General features: G+C 37.6%; 1 protein-coding gene across 1 annotated transcript in view; it reads left to right on the top strand.

Annotated features, from left to right (window-relative positions):
• LOC150095681 (uncharacterized) overlaps positions 1–24,357 on the top strand; it is a 45,772-nt gene that overhangs the window by 11,263 nt on the left and 10,152 nt on the right. The window contains exons 3-5 of the mRNA XM_090409938.1: positions 3,960–4,083; positions 14,816–14,970; positions 19,747–19,818. Coding sequence (XP_090266064.1) covers positions 3,960–4,083; positions 14,816–14,970; positions 19,747–19,818 — 351 coding nt within the window. The remainder of the gene's footprint in view (positions 1–3,959; positions 4,084–14,815; positions 14,971–19,746; positions 19,819–24,357) is intronic.

The following is a 24,357-nucleotide window of genomic DNA, read 5'->3' on the forward strand; positions in this document are numbered from 1 at the left end:
TATGAAGAGAAAATCCTCGAAAAAGGCCTAAACTTTGTGTTAGCACCGAAGTGCATCCCTAAAGAATTACTTTTAACTAAGATGGAGAAGGCAGCTTCGCTACTTCCTACCGCGGACGCGAGTTTACTTCGGATCGAAGCAATTCTTGCAATCAACGATGCAAAACCTCCTTCTGATAATATATCCCCTAGTGAGAGACTTGCAATTAAAAATCTACGGATTAACAAGGACATTGTCATCTTAAAGGCTGATAAGGGGAATGCAACTGTAGTTCTAGATAAAATAGACTACCGAGAAAAAATCTTAGCACTGTTAAACTCAGATAATTATTTGGAAATTGAGAGAGACCCAACAAGAGAAATACACAATAGAACAAATAATCTCCTACAAAAGACCACAGAAATTCCACGGAATACACGGCTCTCCATCCGCTCTTTACACCCCCTCATTCCAAGGTTATATGGACTCCCGAAGGTACACAAAGAAAACTATCCACTGAGACCGATAGTAGACAGCATTGACTCACCCACATACAGGTTATCCAAATATTTGGCGTCATCGTTAAAAGCTTATGCGGGAAAATCTTCTTCTTATATTAAAAACTCAACAGATTTTGTCTCTAAAATAAAGGACCTAAAACTAAAATCTTCTGATATCATGGTGAGCTTTGACGTGGTAGCACTCTTTACCAACGTTCCGACACAGGACGTTCTCCATATTTTAAAAAACAAGATTTCAAATAAAATGTTCTGTCTGTTATCTCACTGTGTAAACTCTGGCTATTTTGAATTCGAAGGTAAACTATACAAACAGGTCAAAGGATTAGCTATGGGAAGCCCTCTCTCTCCTGTGTTAGCCAACATTTTTTTCGAGGACTTTGAAGAAAAGGCGATCTCCTCTTTTACTTTAAAACCAAAAATTTGGCTTAGATATGTGGACGATATATTCCTCATATGGGAGCATGGTACTGAGAATCTTAACAAGTTCCTCGACCACTTAAACAACCGCCATCAAGATATAAAATTGACTATGGAGATTGAAGAAAATAGTTCCATCTGCTTCCTAGATGTTAAACTCACCAAGACGCCTGAATCAATTAAAGTCTCTATTTTTAGAAAGCCAACACACACAGACAGATATTTACATGCGTCCTCCCATCACCATCCAGCGCAAAAGTTGGGTATTATATCAACTCTAGCGAATCGTGCAAGATCTGTACTGTCAGATGAAGAAGAACTAAAAAAGGAACTACAACATCTTAAATGGACCTTTAAAAACAATGGCTACTCTCTAAAAAGTATTAACAACCAATTATCCCGCCACCAACGTAACAACGTAGAGACACAGGACGACTCCAAAGGTCATATCGTCTTGCCATATATCAGCACACTATCCAAAAAGCTGAGCAGAATTCTAAAGAAGTTTAACATAAAAACGTGCTTCTCGACTCTGCCAAAAATAAGATCACGCTTCAACAACTATAAACAACCTCACAACCTTCTACAATTCCCAGGTGTATACAAGGTCACTTGTGAATGTGGAAAGCCTTACTATGGACAGACAGAAAAATCTATCTTACTACGTCTCGAAGAGCATCAGAGAGACATTGCCTATAAGAGAACCAGAGCTACTGCTCTGTCGGGCCATGTCCTGCTTTCAATAAACACGAACAACGAAGGCCACCAACATGAAATAGATTGGACATTGACTTCAAACCTACACATCAGCCATGATGAAATAGAGCGCCGCATTGTCGAGTCAAGGGAAATCACCTTAGACCCTTTTCATTTGAATAATAATCTTAGCTATAATTTGGCAGACTCTTTCAACTCTACTATTAGATACTGGAGATCGCGTGATTCCACACACGCACAGGTGTACAACAATGGAACTTTAACTCGGACTGTAGTTCAAGCTCATAACTGTAATTTACAGTCGAATATTATGGCTTTATAGTTGTATAGCTTTAGAGTGTGTCAATGTTAATTTAAGTGTCTTTTATTGCCTTTCTATGTTCTTATCGCCTGAAGAAGTCATTTTTGACGAAACATGTTGCGTTTTTTTCAAATAAATGTCATTGTGTTATAATTCTCGGGTTTAAGTCAGTTAATTTAAAAAATGAATATATATACTATGTATATATAGTTTTTTGAAAATGTGCTAAATGAAACAAGCAGTGATGACAGCACAGTGATTAAAAATCACTGACCAGGCATGCAGTCAGGAATACATATCCATACTTGAAGTAGAAAAAGCCATCAAAGGCTTGAAATGTGGAAAGGCAGCAGGAGTAGATGATATTCGACCAGAAATGCTGAAGTATGGTGGTATAAAAGTCATACAGTGGCTGCACTGCATAGTTCAGAATGCCTGGACAGAGGGACAAATTCCCGATGATTGGAGTAGAGCTCTCATAGTACCCATAAATAAAAAAGGAAATAAAACTGAATGTGAGAATTACAGAGGTATTTCCCTACTGAGTGTTCCCAGCAAGATCTACGCAAGTATACTTGAGAAACGGTTGAGAAAAATTGTGGAAGAAAAGCTTGGTGAAGAACAAGCTGGATTCAGGTCAAATAGAGGCTGTCAGGATCAGATCTTCACTTTACGACAAATAGTGGAGAAATCATGGGAATATAACAAAGATCTGTATTTAAGTTTTTTCGATTTGGAAAAGGCATATGACAAGGTGCCAAAAGAGGAGCTATTCAATACGCTACATTTATATGGTGTCAATGGGGCATTATATCAAGCAATACTTAGCGTTATTTGAGTTGTAAGTCAGCAGTTAGAATTGAAGGAAGTACAGGAAGATGGTTTAATGTTAAATCTGGTGTGAGGCAAGGATGTACATTATCCCCTCTGTTATTCATTATCTATATGGATCACATTATGAAGGAAAGGGTATTAAACATGATATCAGAATTGGAGATGTTAATGTCAGCTCTTTGCTTTATGCGGACAATGTTATACGTCTAAATAAATCCGCTACAAGTCTGCAAGATTCTCTGACTAAATTGAATAACTGTTGTAATAGATACGGTATGAAGGTCAGCAATAAAAAGACAAAGGCAATGAAAATAGGCAGAATCATTGAAAATGACAACTGTGTTGTGAATGGGGAGAACCTGTGGAACAACTAAAACATTTCATCTACTTAGGCACGATTTTTAGTGAAGATGGTAAATTAAATATGGAAATAGACAACAGAATCGACAAAGCTGGTATTGTAAGAAGTCAATTGAATAAATTCATATGGAAGAAGAGAGAAATTAGTCGGAACACTAAATTAGCTGTATACAAGATAGTGTTCAAACCAGTTTTAACTTATGGATCTGAGAGCTGGGTCAGAAGTAAAACACTTGACCAAAGACTAGAGACCGCAGATATGAGAGTCCTGAGAAAGATTATAAGCGTGAACATATGGCAGCAATGGCAATATCATATTAAAAACAAGAATATTAGGAAAGAACTTGACATTGTCAGCATCCAGGAATGCGTTAGCAGAGCTAAATCTCAGGTGGTATGGTCACTTAAACAGAATGGGCGAGGAAAGATTAGCCAAACAAGTGTTCTCTGCCAGGTTTGCAGGAAAACAACCCAGAGGAAGACCAAGATATAGGTGGATTGATACGGTAGAGAGTGTCTTAGACGATTGAAATATAAGATCTGGTAATGTTGGAGTCTTGACAAGTAACAGACTGATTTGGAGGAAAATTTTAGATAGGAAGTTAGTAATGATGTAAAATTTTCATGTAGTACTATCATATCCTGTACACTCCTTGAGGTACATGGCAGGAATTTGATGATGATGATGATAGTTTTTTTTTTTTCATTCAGTGCCAACTTACAAAAATTTCAGCATCTAATTCATTGACTAAGAATGGAAATGATTTTTTTCTTTTAACTTTTTACGCCAGATATCTTTCCTTTAATAAAATGTTCGCTATTTGTTTCAGAATGGAATTATTAGTCCCCATTATCGCATTTCTGCCTTGAATAGAATTCCACGTTCTACAAATGATCCAGTTCCACATCTTATCAAGCAGATAGATGCACTTCGTGGTGACGCTATCCTTCAAAGTAAGTATATACTTTCTCTAAAAGAAGAAGAAAAAGCATAATATGCTAATCTGATACTTTTTTAAAAAATTCATATAAAGGAAATCCAATCAATCAATTTAACAGAATCGGGATGTCTGCTAAAATAGTTTAATTGGGTTTTGACTAACAAAACGGCATAATAAATTCAGCCACTTGATTCATTACTAGCTTATCCTTAATTCTTTTGAATAACCATTTTTCTTTCTTATATACTTTAGATAACTTTTAAGAGATTCAGAAAGTAAAAATAATTTTGCTCTTAAATTCATAAATTCCGAAGACAGGGAGAACCAACGTGTTTAGTTTTTTAGATTTTTTTTCCCAATCGGATAATATATTATTTGTTTCTAAACAAATAATATTACCCTAGATGTGTATCTACTAGTGTTTGTATCCAGATACAAAGTCGGACATTAAAATGAAGAAAATATAATATTTTACACATATTTTAATAACCACCACCACAGTCTCTCTAACAATATCAAGCTCAGCTCAAATTATTTCTTATAGTTCTCCTTAAATAAGAAAAAAAAGGACATACTTACTGAAAAGAAAGTATTTCCTATAGTTTCTGTGCTGTAGTAGAAAGACAGCGATAGGGGGAGTAATTTATTTATTATAGGGTTTATTATTAGTTAATTTATCTAATGTAAATAGTAGAATGTCTTTCTTATTTTTTGGGGTAAATCAAAGTTTTCCATATCTTTCAACTATCGATCTATTGTCGCTTCTAGGTTTTTTAATAAATTTATCTATCCGGTCTCAGGTGGATTTGGTAGGATTCTCCATAACATAAAGAACGAACACAATTAACAGAAAACAATCTTTTGGTTAATACTAGATAGCAGGGTAGTATTCAGAGAACCTGACATAAAATCTGAACGTTATCTATTACAAGGCAAATTGAGAATACCCCAAAGGTAGTTTTAAATTAACCAAATCAATGAAAAGAAATGGGTGCTTAAGGGTCAAAGCTACATAACTGAGAGAAGACTTCCACATAGCCTTTAAAGGAATGCAGAGAACCGATCAGGGCTTCTGACCTAATGTCCAATCCTCACCTTCTCGTGGTGCACCCTGCTAGGTATCTACCTGGATACTAAACGAACGAGGATTGGCTGGCAATTTGGGATTTAGCCGACCAAATTGTATTCTTATTGGCTTAAACAAAAATATAGAATGATGGTACAACATGACAGAATTTCATGCCTGCTGGGGTATCGCCCGGTTAAACAAGGCCCCCCATTGTTTTTGCCAGTGAACCAGGGCGAACAGCGAAAAGTCAGCTACTGGAACAAATCCGAAAACACACCCCAACTCAACATCACCAGAGCTCAAGATTGGTATTATCAAGATAAGAAGCCTGAATGGCAAAGGAATGCAGCTAGCTGTGGAATTGGATAAGTACCAGATCGACATAATACGAGTGACTGAAACAAAAAAAGCAAAAACTGGTGAGATCTTTCTGAGCAATAAATACAAAATGTTATATTCAGGTAATAACAATCAAGGAAAACGAGGAGTAGCCATAGTATTCAACACAAAATACGAGGCTAATCTTCTTGAATAGCAGGCAGTCTCAAGTAGCGTGATGTGGGCAAATATCAGAATGGGGAACTGGACAACGAGACTTATCTGTGCGTATGGTCCCACGGAAGGTTCTACTAAGGTAGAAGTGGAGGAATTTTTTGAGGCTTTGGAAAAATCAACTGACACAATGAAAAACAAAGGAGTGGTCCTTGTTGGGGATCTAAATAGCAGAGTAGGAAATGATTGTGAGACATACAAAAATATTTTTGGAAAATTTTGAGAAAAGAGCAAAGCTAATAATAATGGCAAATAAATGTCGGATTTCTGCTGAGGACATGGACTGGTTATTATTAACACCATGTTCCAACATAAAAATGTGCACAAATTCACATGGAGAGAAGAGGCAAGGAATAAGAAAAGTCTCATTGACTATTGTTCATTGTGAAATTTTCTCGCTGGTGCAGGACACCAGAGTGTACAGAGGATTTGAAATTGGAAGTGATCACTATTTAGTCTTGAGCAAGATAAAAATTGAATTCCATATTGAAAAGAAGAACATGTAAGAAAATTTTAAATAGAATAAAAGTTAAGCAGCTCTCAGATGTGAACTGTAGATTAAAATACACAAACATAATTGAAGAAAAAATGAAAGAGTTTGAGAATAGGAACCAAACCTTGCAGATTCAGTGGCAAGCCCTGAAGAAAACACTGATTGATTCAGCCAGAGAACCATGTAGTGAGGTTGTTTGTAAGGATAGAAAAATCAGAACTCCATGGTGGACACGGGAAGTTAAAGAGGCAGTGAAGGAAAAGAAGAAAGCATATCAAAAGTTCCTGGCAAATAAGTAAGTTTGTGCTCTTAGAGAATACAGAGACAAATGTAAGAAAGCTAAACACTCTGTAAAACTAGCTAAACAAAAGTCATGGGAGAATTTCACTTCGGCGATGCAAAATTATTCAAATTTTATAGATCTGGAAAAGACCTGACAAGGTGGCAAGAGAGGGCAATTCGAAACACTACATTTATATGGTGTCAATGGGGAATTATATCAAGCAATACTTAGTCTTTATTTGAGTTGTAAGTCAGCAGGTTAGAATTGAAGGAATTGCAGGAAGATGGTTTAATGTTAAATCTGGTGAGACATGGATGTACATTATCCCCTCTGTCATTCATTATCTTTATGGAACACATTATGAAGGAAAGTACTATTAAGCCTGATATCAAAATTGGAGATGTTAATGTCAGCACTTTGCTTTATGTGGACGATGTTATACTTCTAAATAAATCTGCTACAAGTCTGCAAGATTCCCTGACTAAAGTGCATGACTGTTGTAATAGATATGGTATGAAGGTCAGCATTAAAAAGACAATGAAAATAGGCAGAAACATTGAAAATATCAACTGCATTGTGAATGGAGAACCTATAGAACAAGTAAAACATTTCAGCTACTTTGGCACGATTTTTAGTGAAGATGGTAAATTCAATATAGAAATAGACAACAGAATCAGCAAAGCTGGTACAGTAGGAATTCAACTAAATAAATTTATATGGAATAAGAGAGAAATTAGTCAAAACACTAAATTAGCTGTATACAAGACAGTGTTCAAACCAGTTTTAACTTATGGATCTGAGAGCTGGGTCAGAAGTAAAACACTTGACCAAAGATTAGGGACTACAGATATGAGAGTCCTGAGAAAGATTAGAGGCATGAACAGATGGCATCAATGGCAATATCATATTAAAAATGAGGATATTAGGAAAGAACTTCACATTGTCAGCATCCAGGAATGCGTTAGCAGAGCTAATCTCCGGTGGTATGGTCACTTAAACAGAATGGGCGAGGAAAGATTAGCAAAACAAGTGTTCTCTGCCAGTTTGGCAGAAAAACGACCCAGAGGAAGACCAAGATATAGGTGGATTGATATGGTATAAAGTGCCTTAGACAATAGAAATATAAGATCTGATAATGTTGGAGTCTTGACAAGTAACAGACTGATTTGGAAGAAAATTGTAGATAGGAAGTTAGTAATGATGTAATTTTTTTCATGTAGTACTGTCATATCCTGTACACCCCCCTTGAGGGTACATGGCAGGAATTTGATGAAGATGATATAAAGAAAAATCTTGAGGAATCGTTTAGAGTTCAAGTCTAAACTTATAAATTATATTCACAAAGTTTAAATTAAAAACTAAGGAAATCGTGAAATAGCAACGGAATAATTTAAAAACCATATAAGTGCCGCAGCAGAATGTCTTGGAACGAAACGTCAATGGAAGAGGTGGCGATTTATTTTTAATCGCGAAGGACAGCAGTTGTCATACGCTGCCATATCAAAGGTTATAGTAGTACACAAGTTAAGACAATCATTAACATCCATGCTCGCAGCGAGATTCGAACCCGCGACTTGTTGGTTGGAGAGTAGGTATGCTAACAATTCGACTAACGCCGGAAATGGAAATAAGAAACTGGGATGAAAATATTGAAGCAATAATGAGGGACAGGAAAGCATATGAAGACTGGATGAATACAAAATCACTAGAAGGGGAAATTAATTATAAACACAAAAGAACAATAGCAAAATAAAATAAAATAGAAAAACATGGCGATTTTACAGTGAAAAGACCAGATATGAAATTCTAAGAAACGTGAACAAGGAGATAAAAGTTAAACTTGAAATGATGAAAGAGAAAACCTCGTTAAATTTCTCCCAGAATTTATGGCAAGACAGCATTATATCAGATTTAGTTTCACTACTAACTATACAGTGGAAAAAAGAACATTAAAAGAAATCGATTTATAATAAATCAAAGAAAAGCGGGAAAATTCCCTAGAGAAGATGGAATATTCAATATCAAAATTATTAATAATGGGCATCCTGTTTTCATCAAATGACTTGAAAAATATCTCTCAGCAAGAAAAAATGGCGGAAAGTTGGAATAAGGCCATTATCATTCCAATATATAAAAAAGTAATAAGTAATAAGTTTAGTTTAATCCTTTATCCAAGTGTGAGCAAACAAAGTTTGCACCTGAAAGTATCTTCAGGCCTGAGCTAAGGTGGAACATCTTTCTCTGAATCCGGAGTAATTTAATAATAACGTTGTACACCTTTTGGCAACTCCTATAGGTAGAGATGACCTCTTATTGCTTCTGCCTTGGTGTCTCCACTACTGGGCCTGGCTCCCACTGACAAGACCTCAATAAAGGTCGAAACCGGTCTGGGTAGTGGCCCTTGCCTTAATGTATAGCATTATACATATCCACAAGGAGATGTGCTTTGCATTATGGGAGATACTGAGATAGGAGTGATAGTAGCTTTGCCACGAGTTGCTTTGGTGTTGCACCACCTTAGCTCAGTCCTGAAGATACTTTCAGGCGTAAACTTTGTTTGCTCACACTTGGATAAAGGATTAAACTAAACTTATTATAGTCTAACCAAGTGAAAAATAAACTTTCAAAGGTGATAAGTGTAACCATGAAAACTATAGAGGAAAAAGTCTTAAATATTAACTATAAGTTATGCACACAAATATTAACTTCAAAACTTAAATCTTATATAGAAGATAAACTTGTGAGGAAGAAAATCGCTCCCAAAAAGTAGGGAAAAAAAAGGTTGGAAATGTTTTTGTGTACTTGTACTCTACAGCGCTTGACCGCACGACAAAAGGCGTTCAAATCTAGTCGCCGACTAGAGGAGCTTTTTCTAAGCATTTTCTCGACCGATTCCAGAGTTAGTCGATCTCTGGCACAGGCTAGCGGGTTTTTCTCTCCCGGACAACTCGGGTTTTTCGTCCCATAAACTCAAGAAAATCGGCCGTCGAATCCACACCATTTTAAAAATGAAAAATATTGTGTTAGGGACCACCAGATGGCGGCACTAGCCGCCTTCTTCACTGCGCCGATTAATTAGTGATAGCCTTGGCCCAGCTATCTCTGATTGGCTACCAGTGGAGATTGAACTGCCCACTCAGTCTCCAAAAGTTAAATAGGGCTTAAAAAACGGCCTTGCCTACTCCCTATATACGGGAACAAAAAGGCGTTAGCTGAATTTTTTTCTTATTATTTTTCCCATGAGCCTCCAGGTACAACTGTATCCTACTGAACTCTCTCTGTAAAGCTGTCAGTTGGAAAAATCTACATCGAAATCTCATCTAAGATGCCACGAACTTTCAATAAGGCTTCTTAATTGAAGGTGAGGTAGTTTCATACAGAGAAAGTGGAAGGGTATTCATCCCAGAGAGACAAACTGGCCACAGTACATAAGTGGCAGAAGTAGCCATCTGTTAGATAGGATTACCTTCATCGCATTAATTAGGGTATGAAGTTAATTATTATTATTTTTCCTATTTTAAATCCTGACAAGCAGTTGAGCGTTAGGACATTAAATTGAAAATGAAATGAAACGCACTTAGCTATTGATATCTTCTTTTTACTCTGCTAGGGTTCTCTCAATTTGCAAGCCTCTAACATCATAGGCTCCTTAAGAAACTACTTAATCTACCATCTGATATAAGCGAGGCGAATGTACCGACACTTAATCATCGTGTCTTGTGTTAATTTGATTGCACTACTGCGTCTGCCGATAAGAGTTGTAAACGTCATTGATCTCCAGGCTACAAAGTTAATATCATAACTTTACGCATTCGCGTTTATATTAAAATCTCAATATTTATATTACTAAGAATCCAGATGGCGTTTTCTGGTCTTTATTTTTAACAATTATGGTCGTAAGTGCTTGAAGGCTTTGTTTAAGAGAATAACGTCACATGAATAACGAACCGAACTTAATATCGCCTTCCTTAATGCTGATTCGTATAGGCTACAAATAATACTGAAGATAGCAAACATCTCTGCCCGAGGCTTGATTTACTTTCGGTCTCTTTTCCTGTACTTTTAACTTTTGCAGCGATTTGATTGAAAAGATACCACCGATTTTCCTGTGGTATCTTTTCATGTGTAGCTCGGTGGATGCGGCGTTTGCCAACCACCGCGCTTGGCCGCACGAAGGAAGACTTGGTTTCGAGTCTAGTCGGCGACTAGAGGAAATTTTTCTAAGCCTTTTTTCGACCGGTTCCCGAGTTAGTCGATCTCTGGCACGGGCAAGCAGGTTTTTCCTCCCGGAAACTCGGGTTTTTCGTCCTGTAAACTCAAGAAAATCGACCGTAGAACCCACATTATTTCAGACATTAAATATAGTGTGTTAGGGTTAGGGACCACGAGATGGCGGCACATTTGAGCCGTCTCTCTTCACTGAGTACCGCTTAATTAGTGATAGCCTTGGGCCATCTATCTCTGATTGGTACCAGTGGAGATTGAACTGCCCACTCAGTCTCCAAAAGTTAGATAGGGCTAAATGGCCTCGCCTACTCCCCGTATACGGGGAATAAAAAGGCGTTAGCTGATTTTTTTTTTTTTTTTTTTTTTATCTTTTCATATATCTTTCCAAGATCAATAAAGTGTAAATAGAGATTCTTATTATATTCCAATAATGTCTTGACATTTTCTCGTACTAAAAAATACGTCAAGGTATCAAGAATCAGGACTTTATCATTTCAATTACTATACTGCAGTATAGTAATTGAAATAAGAAAATAGAATTATCTAGAGCCTCCGTAGCTCAGTTGGAAAGACCTGGATTCGATTCCCGTCAGTGACGTGGGGAACCTTTATCTGGTTCTTTCGACGAAAGGTGAGTTAGCCGATCTTATACGGAGGTGGGTTTTTTTTTTTCACCCGGAAACTCGGGTTTTTCGTCTTTCAGAACAAGCAAACCATCCCCGTGAACACCCATGGATTACAGTCATGAATACTGCCCTTAGGGGGATGCAGAGGAGTGACAAACCGGCTGCATTAATTCATCGTAAACCCGTCTTAGGACGGATGAGAAGGATAGGATATAGAAGTATGCCTCATATAGAAGTATAAGAAGGATATATATAAAAAGTATATAAAAAGTATGCCTCTTGAGGCATATTTTTTTCCTTATTCTCTGCAAAGTCGCACCATTCAGCCAATTTTGATCTTCTTCTTCTTCTTCTTCAGCTTCTCCCACTTAAGTGGGGGTCACTGTTGGTGATGAGTCTCTTCCACACCTTCCTGTCTTGGGCTGTCAACACATCTAAGTTCTTCATCCTCAAGTCCTCTTCTACCAGCTCCCTCCATCTCTTCTTTGGTTGCCCATGCTTCCGCCTTCCATGCACATCCATCTGCATGACCCTTTTTCCCACATATTCGTCCTCCCTCCGAATCACATGACCAAACCACCTCAACCTTGCCTCCTGTATTTTCGCTCCTAAGTTCGTAACTTTCACTGTTCCCTTGACATAATCATTTCTCAGACGATCCTTTCTGGTCACACCGCATATCCACCTAAGCATTCTCATCTCTGCTACTTCCATCCTGCTGATGTTAGTTTTCCTCAGGGCCACAGTTTCTATAGCATATGTCATAGCGGGCCTCACCACTGTCCTATAGATCTTGCCTTTCAGATTGATCGGCACCCTTTTATCGCATAACACCCCAGCCATCTCCCTCCAGTTCCTCCAACCCGCTTGTTTCCTGCATCCCACTTCCTTCTCAGCTCCTCCATCTTCTTCCACTGTTGAACCTAAGTATCTAAAGTCTCTCACCTTCCTGATGACATTTCCTTCCAGCTCCAGATCTGACTCCTGTCTGCCGCCCACTGTGCAACACATATACTCTGTCTTACTTCTGCTCAGTTTCATACCTCTCTCTTCCAGTACTTTTCTCCATCTTTCCAGTTTAGTTCCCACTTCTCTTGAAACTGCACATAGGCAAGATGTCATCTGCATACAACATTGTCCAAGGTGCATCTTCTCTCACCTCCTCCGTCACCACCTCCATCACAATGTTAAACAGAAATGGATTTAATGCTGACCCTTGATACAAGCCAACTGTAACTTGAAAACTTTCTGTCTGTCCAAGACAGTTCCGAACACTTGTCTTCACATTTCTGTACATCTCCTGCACCAACCTGACATATTTCTCCGGAACCTTCTTCTCTCTCAGATACCTCCAGACTTCTTGACTTGGCACTCTATCGTATGCTTTCTCCAGATCAATAAATGCCAAATGTAGCTCCCTTTGTTTCTCTCGATATTTTTCCATCATCTGCTGTAACCCAAAGATAGCATCTGTTGTTGATCTACCGAGCATTAAGCCAAATTGTTCCTTTGCAATCTCCACCTCCTTCCTCAATCTACCATCAAGAACCCTTTCTAGGATTTTCATTGTGTGGGACATCAACTTTATTCCTCTGTAATTTTTACAGTCTTGTGCATCTCCTTTACCCTTGTAGATGGGGAAAAGAGTACTCTCCCTCCACTCCTCCGGTATATTTTCCTGTTGGCAAACTTTCATGAACAGGTCCCACAGCAGGTCAATTCCCTCTTCCCCCAGTGCCTTCCATGCCTCCACTGGAATTCTGTCGGGGCCCACTGATTTTCCATCCCTCATCCTCTTCATGGCCTCCATCACTTCCACTCTGCTGATGTTCTGCATCATCCCCTGAGAAGGCTGCCCATCTCCTCTGAGAGTCCTTGCATTTTCCTCATTCAAAAGTCCCTCAAAGTATATTTTCCATCTCTTTCTTATGTCCACATCCCTCCATAATACTCTTCCTTCAGCATCTTTGATCTGTCTCACATGTAAGATGTCCTTTGCTGCTTTATTTCTACATTTCGCTAGTTGGTAAATTTTTCTCTCTCCTTCCTTTGTTTCTAATTGATCATACAGATCTTGATATGCCATGGCCTTCGCCTGTGCCACAACTCTCTTGGCTTCTTGCTTTCTCTCTCTGTACACCTCTCTGTCCTCTTCCACTCTTGACTCATCCCACTTCTGCTTTGCCTTCCTCTTAGCTGTCACTGCCACTTGTACATTATTATTCCACCACCAACCTTCCTTCTGCTCTCTAATCTTTCCAGATGTCTCACCAAGCACCTCGATTGCACAGCTCAGGATTACCTTTGAATTATGTTTCCATCAATCTTGTACACTTTCCAGTCCATCCAAAATCCTCTCTAACACCCTCTCTCTAAAACGATTCCTCACACTCTCCTCTTTTAAGCGAAACCACTTAATTGTCTTCATCCCATGGCATCCAGAGGTTCTTATCTTCGATCTTATTTTAAAGTCTGCACACAGCAGTCGGCGTTGCTGTGCTACTTGATCTGTTGGAATTACTTTACAATTTGTCACAACCTTAAGATGTTTTCTTCTAGTCAAAATGTAGTCAATTTGTGAACTGTTGTTACCACTCCTAAATGTTATCAATGAATGAGGGTTGTGGAAGAAGGATATAGTATATAAAAAGTATGCCTTTTGAGGCATACTTTTTTCCTTATTCTCTGCAAAGTTGCACCATTCAGCCAATTTTGATGAAATTTGGAAATTAGCTATTTTTCACTGCCTGAGCTTCAGTGAAAAATTTTCGAAACGAACAACAGTTTAAGAGGGTTGCTTGTTCAAAAAACTCCTCTACAAATTGCACCATTCAGCCAATTTCTCCCACTTTTGGAATCTTGCTGTACTCCACATTGTCTAAGATCATCTGCGAAATTTGGCTTAAAATTCATTTCAGGCTGAATTCCCTTTCATTTTTACCCAATCACGTTAAAATGAAAAGCGTTTTTTGAAATTCTATTACAAGAAACCAATAAAAATATAAATTATATACTCTATTCATGTTTTATTAAAGACATATATAAGAGTATGTCATATAGGTAGAAAGAATGAATTAATCTTCTTTTTGTCGAGACTTGCAGCATAACTACGAGTACACTAGTGTGTTCAACCGCTACCGAAAAGATCACATTTGAAGTTGTGAGAACATTCTCCTTATAGCCCTGATTGAATCCATTGATCTTCTAGTTATTTCATAAACTTCAGGACATGTCTCAAGGGTATTCATTTGGAAAATTATGAACAGATCAAAGCAGATGTGACAATGATTCCAACACAACTTGAAGGGTGTATAAAACGAAAGCAGAGACTTCACTTTTTTATTTATTTATTTTAATCTCACTAATATGATATAACTCTTTGTTATATCATATTAGTTGTATATGATATAACTCTTCTGGATGTAAATTACAATGGTAATTTTTACTCATTAAAAAAAATCGAGAAATTAATAATGTGCATTTCATATTCCGCAGGGACCAACAGAAGCGTGAAAATAAATCGTATTGCCAATATTACTAACTCGTCGTCCCTCATAATAGAGTTTATGGTGGTGTCCGATTTTATTCATTCTTCTTACTTTGGAGATTATGAAGAGTTGATTAATTATGTGTCAGTCTTCGTAAATGCGGTAAGTTCTTTGAACATTTTTATTTAATGTACATTAACTAATGGAATATTTACTTATTAAATAATATTTAATGAGGATAAGGCCTAAGGAATTTTTCCATTATGTTGTCAGCAGAAAGAATGACTTGGACCTTAGATGCAACATAAGGTCCAGTAGACAACACGGATGGCATAATGGAATTGTATAATGAATACTTTCTTAGAAAATTTCCTTCTTGCGAATCATATTTTATTCCTGAGGAAGGGGGGGGGATACATTGACGCTATTTTACTCATTTCCCTTAGGCAAGGACTTTCATTACATAACCAGGCTAGCAGGGCTGTCAGCTTTTTGGCAAACTCCCTTAACGCCGTGTGGGGAAATCTCACCCAGTCCCATTGCCGTGCTGGCACTGAAAGTAATCAGTATTATATATACATCCAGTTCCAGTTCATTCATTCACTTCTGATCTTTCAACCCCCTCATCCCTCAGGAATAAAACCTGATTCACAAGAGTGAAATTTTTTCTATTGAAGTATTCATTGTACGAGGGGTACCCAAAAATACCAGAATTATTTATTTTTTAAATAGTTAAAGTTTAAAATACCATATTTTAGTTGCCTTCAAATTATTCTCCATGTGAGTCAATGCACTTGTCCCATGTTTTTTCCGCTGCTGGAAACAGTTCTGGAACTGTTCAACTGGAATTCTCTTTATGACCTTCAGCGACTTTTCTTTCACTTCATCTGCATCAACAAATCACTGCCCTTTCATAGTTTTCTTTATCTCTGAGAATGAAAAAAAAAGTCACATGAAGAGATATTGAGCGAGTGGGGAACAACTGCCATGTTGATGTTGTTTTTTGACAGACGAAGTTAGTATTATCTGTACAGGATAGGGTGGATCAAATTGTTCTGTATAAGGGAGCAATATCAAAGAGAAGGAAGGCTACCCAGGGTTCCAAAAGGTCAAAAGGTACTGGACCATTAACATTCAACAGTATTGTCACTGGCCTGCAAGATATTCAGCTGTTTGAGGATGAGTGAAATCAGGACATTACCAGGTGTAATGATGATGCATTGCCTCTTCAGGAAGATCTGATTAAGCTGAAAACATTGACAATTGATTGGGGATACCACTCTTTAAAATCGCCAAGTGTAAGGTTTAGAACTTTGGAATCCACAGATTGAAGACTTACGTAACCTACTTGTGAACTGGAAGAAGAAAGTGAAAAAGTTGTTGGATCTTGGAGTGATGGTAGAAAATTTGAAATTCAAGCGACGTATTGCAATGTTGAGACAGATCTTGATCAGCAGCGATGAATAGTAGTGGTTCCATTGTATAAAGTCCTGATCAAACTATATCTGGTCAACAGAGACTAGAGATCATCCCTAGAGTTGTGCTACAAGGGTGTAGTGAATACAAAAGTGAGTTTTTTTTTTTTTTTTTTTTTCATGGAGAGTGATAACGAGTGGAATTCATTGCCTAAATATGTTGTAAATGCCAAAAAGTGAACGAATTTAAAAATCATTATGACAAATGCAGAGACAACCTTTCATAATGAAACTATTCCATTGCAATATTTGATACAAAAACTTCTCCTTGGATAAATAAATCTTTGAATTCATGAAAATTGTATAATAATACACTTCTGTGATCATTAATTCCTTATGGGTGCTAATGGTTTTTCTAACTCGTTCAGTAAGTGGAAATGCTGATCTTCCTCTCAAAAAGAATGGGTTCTATATATATCCTGGACATAAAAAAGGTTTATTTCTGTAAAGTCCTATTCCTATAAATGTATCATCATATTGAATTGATAGTGGTGTAGAGTTGGTCTGCTAAATGATCCCTTGAATTCCGTGGAGGTATATACATATAATAAACCAGCTGTTGACAACTTTCTGGCTGCAAGTAGTTATTGAGTTTGTTTATGCTGTCAGCAAAAAGTTTCTGACAACACATCTGTAGTATACTGGATATTGGATTAACTTGCTAATTTGTTTTCGTTTTTACTTGACTTTGTTTTTAATAATTTGATTTTTTTTTCCCCACTGGAGGTAAATTTTTTTTCACTCTTAATATGATTGAAAAAAATATTTTTTTAAATAAAATCTTAAACACTTTATGTAACTAGTATATAAGAAATTCGTTTGCAAATGTATAAAAGCCATTAACATATTTATTTATTGCCCCCCCTTAAAAAAGCAACAGAGTTTGGCTCGTTTATCTACCAATCTCTGTATGCGAGTTCTTACCAAATTCTCTAAAATCTTCACTACCCCACCAGAGATAGTGATAGGTCGGTAGTTGGACACATCAGTTTTTGCACCACCCTTGTACAATGGAATTAACATATATTCTTTCCATTCCTGTGGTATCATTCCTGAGCTGAGACTCAAATTATATAAACATGTGAAATGCCTACCGAATTCTGCTGAACATTCTTTTAGCAAAATTCCTGGTATTCCATATGTCCCTAATGAGAAATTCTTATCCAGGTTATGCAACAATTCTTCAACTTCATTTTCATGTGACTCTCACTCTTTATTCAATGTAAACTGTAGTACTGTGCACAATGTTACATACTGGTTGATATATCTTAACAAAGTGAACACTCATTAATTGAACAATCTCATTAGCTTCTGACACTCGAGTACCATCTGCATTCAATAAAGTTATTCTTCCACATTCATTCTTTCTTTCTTTCTTTTGTTTGTGGCATAATGATAAAATTCTTCTGGATTGCCTTTAGCCTGCATAGCCAATTTCTTTTTCATACTCTGATTTAGCTTTCCGCACAGTACTCGTTCCTTTTCCAGGCCAGAGCTTTATATATATCATAACTCCTCTCACTCTTATTCTCGTGATATTCTTTCCACATCATCATCTTCTTGTGGATCTCTTGTTTAATAAGGTTGCACAATCATTTCAATCCCAGTCTATTTGTTCTTTGTACACTTGGGATGCATTGAGATACCACCTCATTTAAGCTCTTTCTTGGATTCCCATGCATTGCTGATATTTTTTCCATTCAGTAACTGGTACCAAGGGAATACCAAAGATAATTTCCTCCTTAGTTGATCATAATTTCCAGCTGCATAATTCAGCATGTAACCTGTTCTAATTGGAACACCAATATAATTATATACTTCCCAAGAAAGCACAACATGATCACTATCACCAACTGGTAGTAAAATAGTCATATTCTTAACAGAGATTCCCTTCTGATGCTATAAACAAGTCCAACATTCTTTGACCTCAAGTTCCTTAAGAACGTTGTCTCACAATTCAATAAATTCAGTTTCATTCTTATCATGCGATTTCTCTTCTACCCAATCAATGTTTGGAAAATTAAAGTCACTCATAATGATCACTCATTTGGTATCCATAAGGCTAAATTGATGATGCATTTCTTTGTCCCCTGCAAGAGCCACCAAGTCTATAGCAACACCACACCCCGCCATATATATTTCATTCTGTTAGCCTCAAACTCACTGCTACACGGGACATTGTTACCATCATTGTTTTTTTGCATTTCTACCCTAACTGGACTTAAGTCATCTGATATCATTAGTAGTACTATCCCCTGTCCATTCTCTCCTATCATTCCTAAAAATAGTATACCCATTACACTCAATCCCAGCTGTCATATCTGATTCTGAAAACCAGGTTTCACTAATGTCAACAATCTTAGGCTACATCATATTCAATAAAGCTACGAATTCAACCCCTTTGTTTCTAAAGTTCCAGGCATTTGTGTAATGACAATAAATTACTCACTTAGCCTATTGTTAAAGATATGCAATCTATTTCACCTTGTTGTAGAACTTTTTTTCCCTCTCCAGACATACTCAAATTCACCACTACATGGGACATTGTTTTCTTGCGTTTCCATCCTGACTGGACTTAAGTCATCTGATATCAGTAGTAATACTCCTCTTCCTCTCCTATTTCTTCTGTTATTTGTAAAAATAGTATATACTGATTACACTCGATTTTATTTACCATATCTGATTCTTATAGCCAGGCTTCACTAATGCTAACAATCTTAGGCCACATTGTATTTAATAAAGCAGTGAACTCAACCCCTTTGTTTCTGATGCTCCTGGCATTTGTGCACAGACATAACAAATTAGCACTTAGCCTATTCTTATAATTAGATATGCAATGTATTTGGCCTTGTTGTAGAACTTTCTCTTTTCCTTCTCCATATATACTCAAAAAGGTCTGAACACAAAGCATATTTTTCCACCCTTTCTCCAGATACATAACCATGTTCGAAGCCGTTCATATCTTTATCAGGTTTGGATACCATAGCTGAAGTTTCACACACATTTTTCCCATTCCTCCCTTAATGATCTAGTTTCCCTGACCCCGCATTTAGGTCTCATATTAGTAAGTAATTTTTCCAGGCGTCTGATGCCAAATGAATTCAAGCACAGGCCAATCTTATACGTCTTTTCTGCCATCAAACACACTCCATGCAGCTAAAAACTTGCATCCATTTCTTCGATGGCCTGCACATGAAATCATTTGCTATCATTGCCTTCCTTCTTAACTTGGTTCTGTCATATCTGGGTAACAAATCTACAATATTTACTCTCTCACACTCCTTTACCTTTCATATAATCTCTCATACTATACTTGTTGCTACTTAAATTATCACTATCTACAAAGCTACCATCTTTTTTTATGGTTCTTTTCTGTTTTTCTATTATGCTTGTCATATCTTTCTAGAGGTTTTGTGTAAGCAAATTTTCGTTATTCTTAAAATGTGTTTTATATCTCTTTCAGGTAAATAATCATTTTGCATTTCTTGTTGAACCAGTCATCAAGGTAGCACTGACTGCTGTAATAATGAATAAAGTAAGTGCTCATTGATTATTATAATACAATTGCGTACCATTTGATATTATTCATATTAGTACACCTAATCCTCAATTTACATAGTAAAAATAGTGCAATGAAAAAAAAAAATGAAATGCACAATTTCATTTTTGCATGGTCAAAAAATAAATGCTACAAATTTTCACTTTACATGGTGCAATTTCAGTTTAACATTATTATTATTATTCAGGCCTCCATGGAGTCAAAAGACTCATCGTGAGAGGTCCTTCCTAAGAAACACAAATTCTATCATACCACTCCTTGAACTCATTGATCGTTCTGGCTCTCACCACTCTATCAGGCAATGCATTCCAAGGTTCAACCACCCTCCATGCAAAGAAACCATTCCTAACCCTCTTGCTCACAACTTCCTTTCATAACTTCCAGGGATGGTCCCTTGTCATTGCTCTTTCCTACTGTTCCACCATGTGAAAGAACTCTCCAGTGTCAGTCTTGCAACTAACTCTCAACAGTTTAAAATTCTCAATCATATCACCTCTCCTTCTATCGACTATACTCTGCAGTCCACATTCCTTCAGCCTATCCTCCTAACTAACATTGTACAGTCCTGAAATCCTCTTTGTTATCTGCCTTTGCCCTCTTTCCACAGTTAATTTATCCCCGTCAAATCCTGGGGACCAAATATGAGAACATGGCTGACTGTAGATGATATAACTAGTGGGATTGAATGTGATGGGTATAGTGTGTTCAGGAATGACAGAGAGAATAAAATGGGGGGAGGAGTATTGTTGATGATAGCTGATGAGCTCCAGCCAAGGAGAATAGAAGTTGAATTGCAGGATAGAGAAAAGAGCACATTTGAGGCCATTTGGTGTGAGATTGTGGCTAGCAGAACTAAATATACAATTGGGTGCTGCTATAGACCAGGTGATGGAAAAGATGGTGGTGACAATATGCACAAGCAAATAGAAGAAATGAGTGGAAGGAGGGTGGTTATTATGGGAGATTTCAACTATGGTCGCATTGATTGGAGTGAGGAGAGGACACACGGGAGGAAGGAACTGGATTTTATGCGGTTATTAAGGGATAACTATCTGCGACAGCATGTAATGGAAAATACTAGGGGTCAGAGAGTGCTTGACCTAGTAATTACATCTCAGGATTTGGCTGTAACAAATATGACCACATTGCCACCAATTGGTGAGAGTGATCATAGGGTCTTAACTTGGGAGGTGGCTAAAGGTGTAGAATTTTCAGTTAAGACAGGGTACATGTGGAATTATCGGGCTGGAAAGTATGACAAGCTTAGGAGTTTGATTGGTTCAGTGCCATGGCATGTACAACTGCAAGGACTAGAAGTTGATAGTGCATGGGAGGTAGTTAAGAAGTGCTTGCATGAAGCAATGGCTGACTGTATACCTAGAGTCCGAATAATAAATCAAGTAGGGGTTAAATGGATGAATAACACCATTAAGCTTGAGTTGCAAAAAAAGAAACAACTATGGAGGGAATTTAAGGAGAAGGGTGACCGGCAGGCACATGAACGGTATAAAGCGCAGGCCAGAAGGGTGACGAGTGTGGTAAGAAAAACAAAAAAGGATTACGAAAGAACATTGGCCATGCAGGCTAAAGAGAATCCTAAACAGTTTTTTAGATATGTAGCAAGTAAAAGGAAAAATGTACATGGCAGATTGATTTTAAAGAATGCCGATGGTAGGGAGGTAACTGAATCAGTTGAGATAGTTGAGTTACTGAGTGAGCACTTTGCAAAAGTATATCATCCAGGTGGTGACATTGCAGAAACGAATAAACCAGTAGATTATATGGGAATTGTGGTTAATGAAGTGGAGGTGAGTAGTCTATTGCATAACCTCAATGTCAATACATCTGTGGGATTGGATGGTATACCAGCTCGTGTTGTACGAGAAGCAGCTAAAGAATTGTCAGTACCCTTGACCATTTTGTTTAATTTGAGTCTCGGGTCTGGGTTAGTCCCGAGCGGGTGGAAAGAGGGGAAAATAGTTCCACTGCATAAAGGTGGTTCCAAGACTGCTGTTGTAAATTACCGACCGATTAGCATATCAGGAATCATTGTCAAGGTCTTAGAGAAAATAGTCACGAGGAAAATACAAGATTGGATAGAAGAAAATGGGATACTGTATCGGGGACAGCATGGTTTTGTGAAGGGTAGGTCATGCCTCAGTAACTTGCTCATGTATTATAACACAGTGACGGCTGAACTGGATAAGGGTAATGGGTTTATGGTGATTCTACTGGACCTTGCCAAGGCCTTTGACAGGATTCCACATGGAATTCTAATCAGTAAATTGCAGCATATGGCAATGGACATAGGGTTGGTGAGATGGATAGGAGGGTGGTTGACGGAGAGATATCAGAGAGTGGTTTACTCGGGAGTAGAGTCCACAAGACGGCCTGTGACTAGTGGTGTGCCACAAGGATCTGTTCTTGGACCACTGCTGTTTAATTTGTTCATAAATGATATAGGAAATGATCTGAGAGGAACAGTTCATTTGTTTGCGGATGATGCGAAGTTGGGTAGGGCAATAGTGAATGCAGATGACGTCAAAATTTTGCAGGATGATTTGGATAGATTGGAGGTCTGGGCTAAGGAGAATGGATGTCAGTTTAATGTGGCAAAATGTAAGGTTATGCATTTTGGGGTGAAAAGATTGGCGGCAGTTTACTGCATTGGTGGAACCCTGCTCCAGGAAATTGATGAGGCACGAGATTTAGGAGTGTTGGTAGATAAGGAATTGAAATTTAGGGGACACATTGCAAAAGTGACCAAAACAGCTCATCAAATCACTTGGTTGCTGAAGAATACGTTGACAAGCAGAGACAAGCAGGTTATTGTTCCTCTGTATCGAGCCTTGATAAGACCCCATCTAGACTACTGTGCTCAGATTTGGTCACCTAGGTTTCTTCTTGATGGGGAGGAGGTGGAGAGGATCCAGAGGCGAGTGACCAAGATGATAGCAGGTCTGTGGAATGAACCGTATGAGAACAGGTTGAGGATTTGTGGGTTGCAAAAATTGGTTGATAGGCGGAGGAGGGGAGATATGATTGAGACATTCAAATTACTGAAGGGTTTCTATAAAATTAATTCAGAAGATATTTTTGAGAACAGGGCTGGTTGTGGGAGGACTAGGGGACATCCATGGAAACTGGGCAAAAGTGTGGTTAGTAAAGGTGTTAGAGCTGGGTTCTTTACTTTTAGAGTAGTGAATGAGTGGAATGCGCTCCCTGAGTCTGTGGTGGATGCTGTGACAGTGAATGAGTTTAAGGCGAGGTATGATAGATACTGTATGAATGTCAAATAGTTGTGATGAATATGATTTGGGGCCTCCCTCGATGAGTCTAATGACCCCCTGGAGTTGCCCGTAATAATAATAGTCCAAGTGTGGTCTGATGAGGGTCTTATACAACAGAATGATAACTCTTTTATCTCTACAGGTCAGCGTCCTTCTCAGTATTGCAGCAATCCTCTGGGTTACCTTCCTCACCTTTACAATATGCTCCCTGAATTTTAGTTTTCTATCAGTCATCATCCCCCAGATCTCTTGTCTCCACTACTTCCTCCAGTACAGCTCCTTCATTCAATTATGCTGCCTCCCATCAGTAACTTCAAGACTTCACATTTTGATGCATTATGACCCCCTCCCATTCATTTGTCCATCTGTCTAGTTCATCAATTCTCAGCTGGTGATATGTGTACCCTTGGGGGTATGTGCTGAGCCATTCAGGGGCACAAAAAATAATCAGTAGTGGTGGAAAAACAAGTAAAGTGAACAAAATGCAAAACATTAGTTATGGAACAATAAATGTCAGTATTTAAAAACAGTTATTTTAAAAACAAGAGGTACAATTTATAGAAATGGGTTTAAAAGGGGTATGCAAGTGGAAAAAGATTGGGAACCACTGGTCTAGTTTATTCAAATCCTCTTGCAGGGCTGCCACATCTGCACAATTACTAATAACCCTACCCAGGTTCACATCATCTGCAAAAAACTGAATATAATAAAAAAATGTGTGTTGTATTAAAAAGCTATGCAGGTACCTTATACCCACTGTTGTGGGTTTTGTACCTGGTAGTGTACAGCTATTGAGTATGTGATGCCAGCTGTTATTCAACTATTATGGTAGACTTCAAGTACCTGTAGACATGTGCATGCAATTTTTAGATGTAAAAATTAAATGCAAAATAATACATTCTATGTGGATTTAAATGATCTATTATTATAAGCATAAAACTGGTCCACTAGCTAATACAAGTATTACTGTGTTCTTCATTAATGTAAATTGTATGAATATAGTATATAAGGAGAGATTAAAGATTGCTATATAGTATGTACTGTACTGTATCTTCAATTATAAATTGTTTAAATAAAAATATTTGTTTTGTTTTATAGCACATTTTATTATCCTTAATTTTTTGTTGTGTCTTTATTTTTATGTATAAAGTGTTGAATTTATTATTATTATTATTATTATTCAGGCCTCCACGGAGTCAAAAGACTCATAGTGGGAGGTCCTCTG

This window comes from Typopeltis vanoorti, chromosome 20 (genome assembly GCF_054136105.1).
Source record: "Typopeltis vanoorti isolate ZY-2024b chromosome 20, IOZ_Tvanoo_1.0, whole genome shotgun sequence".
Classification (NCBI taxonomy): Eukaryota; Metazoa; Arthropoda; class Arachnida; order Uropygi; family Thelyphonidae; genus Typopeltis; species Typopeltis vanoorti.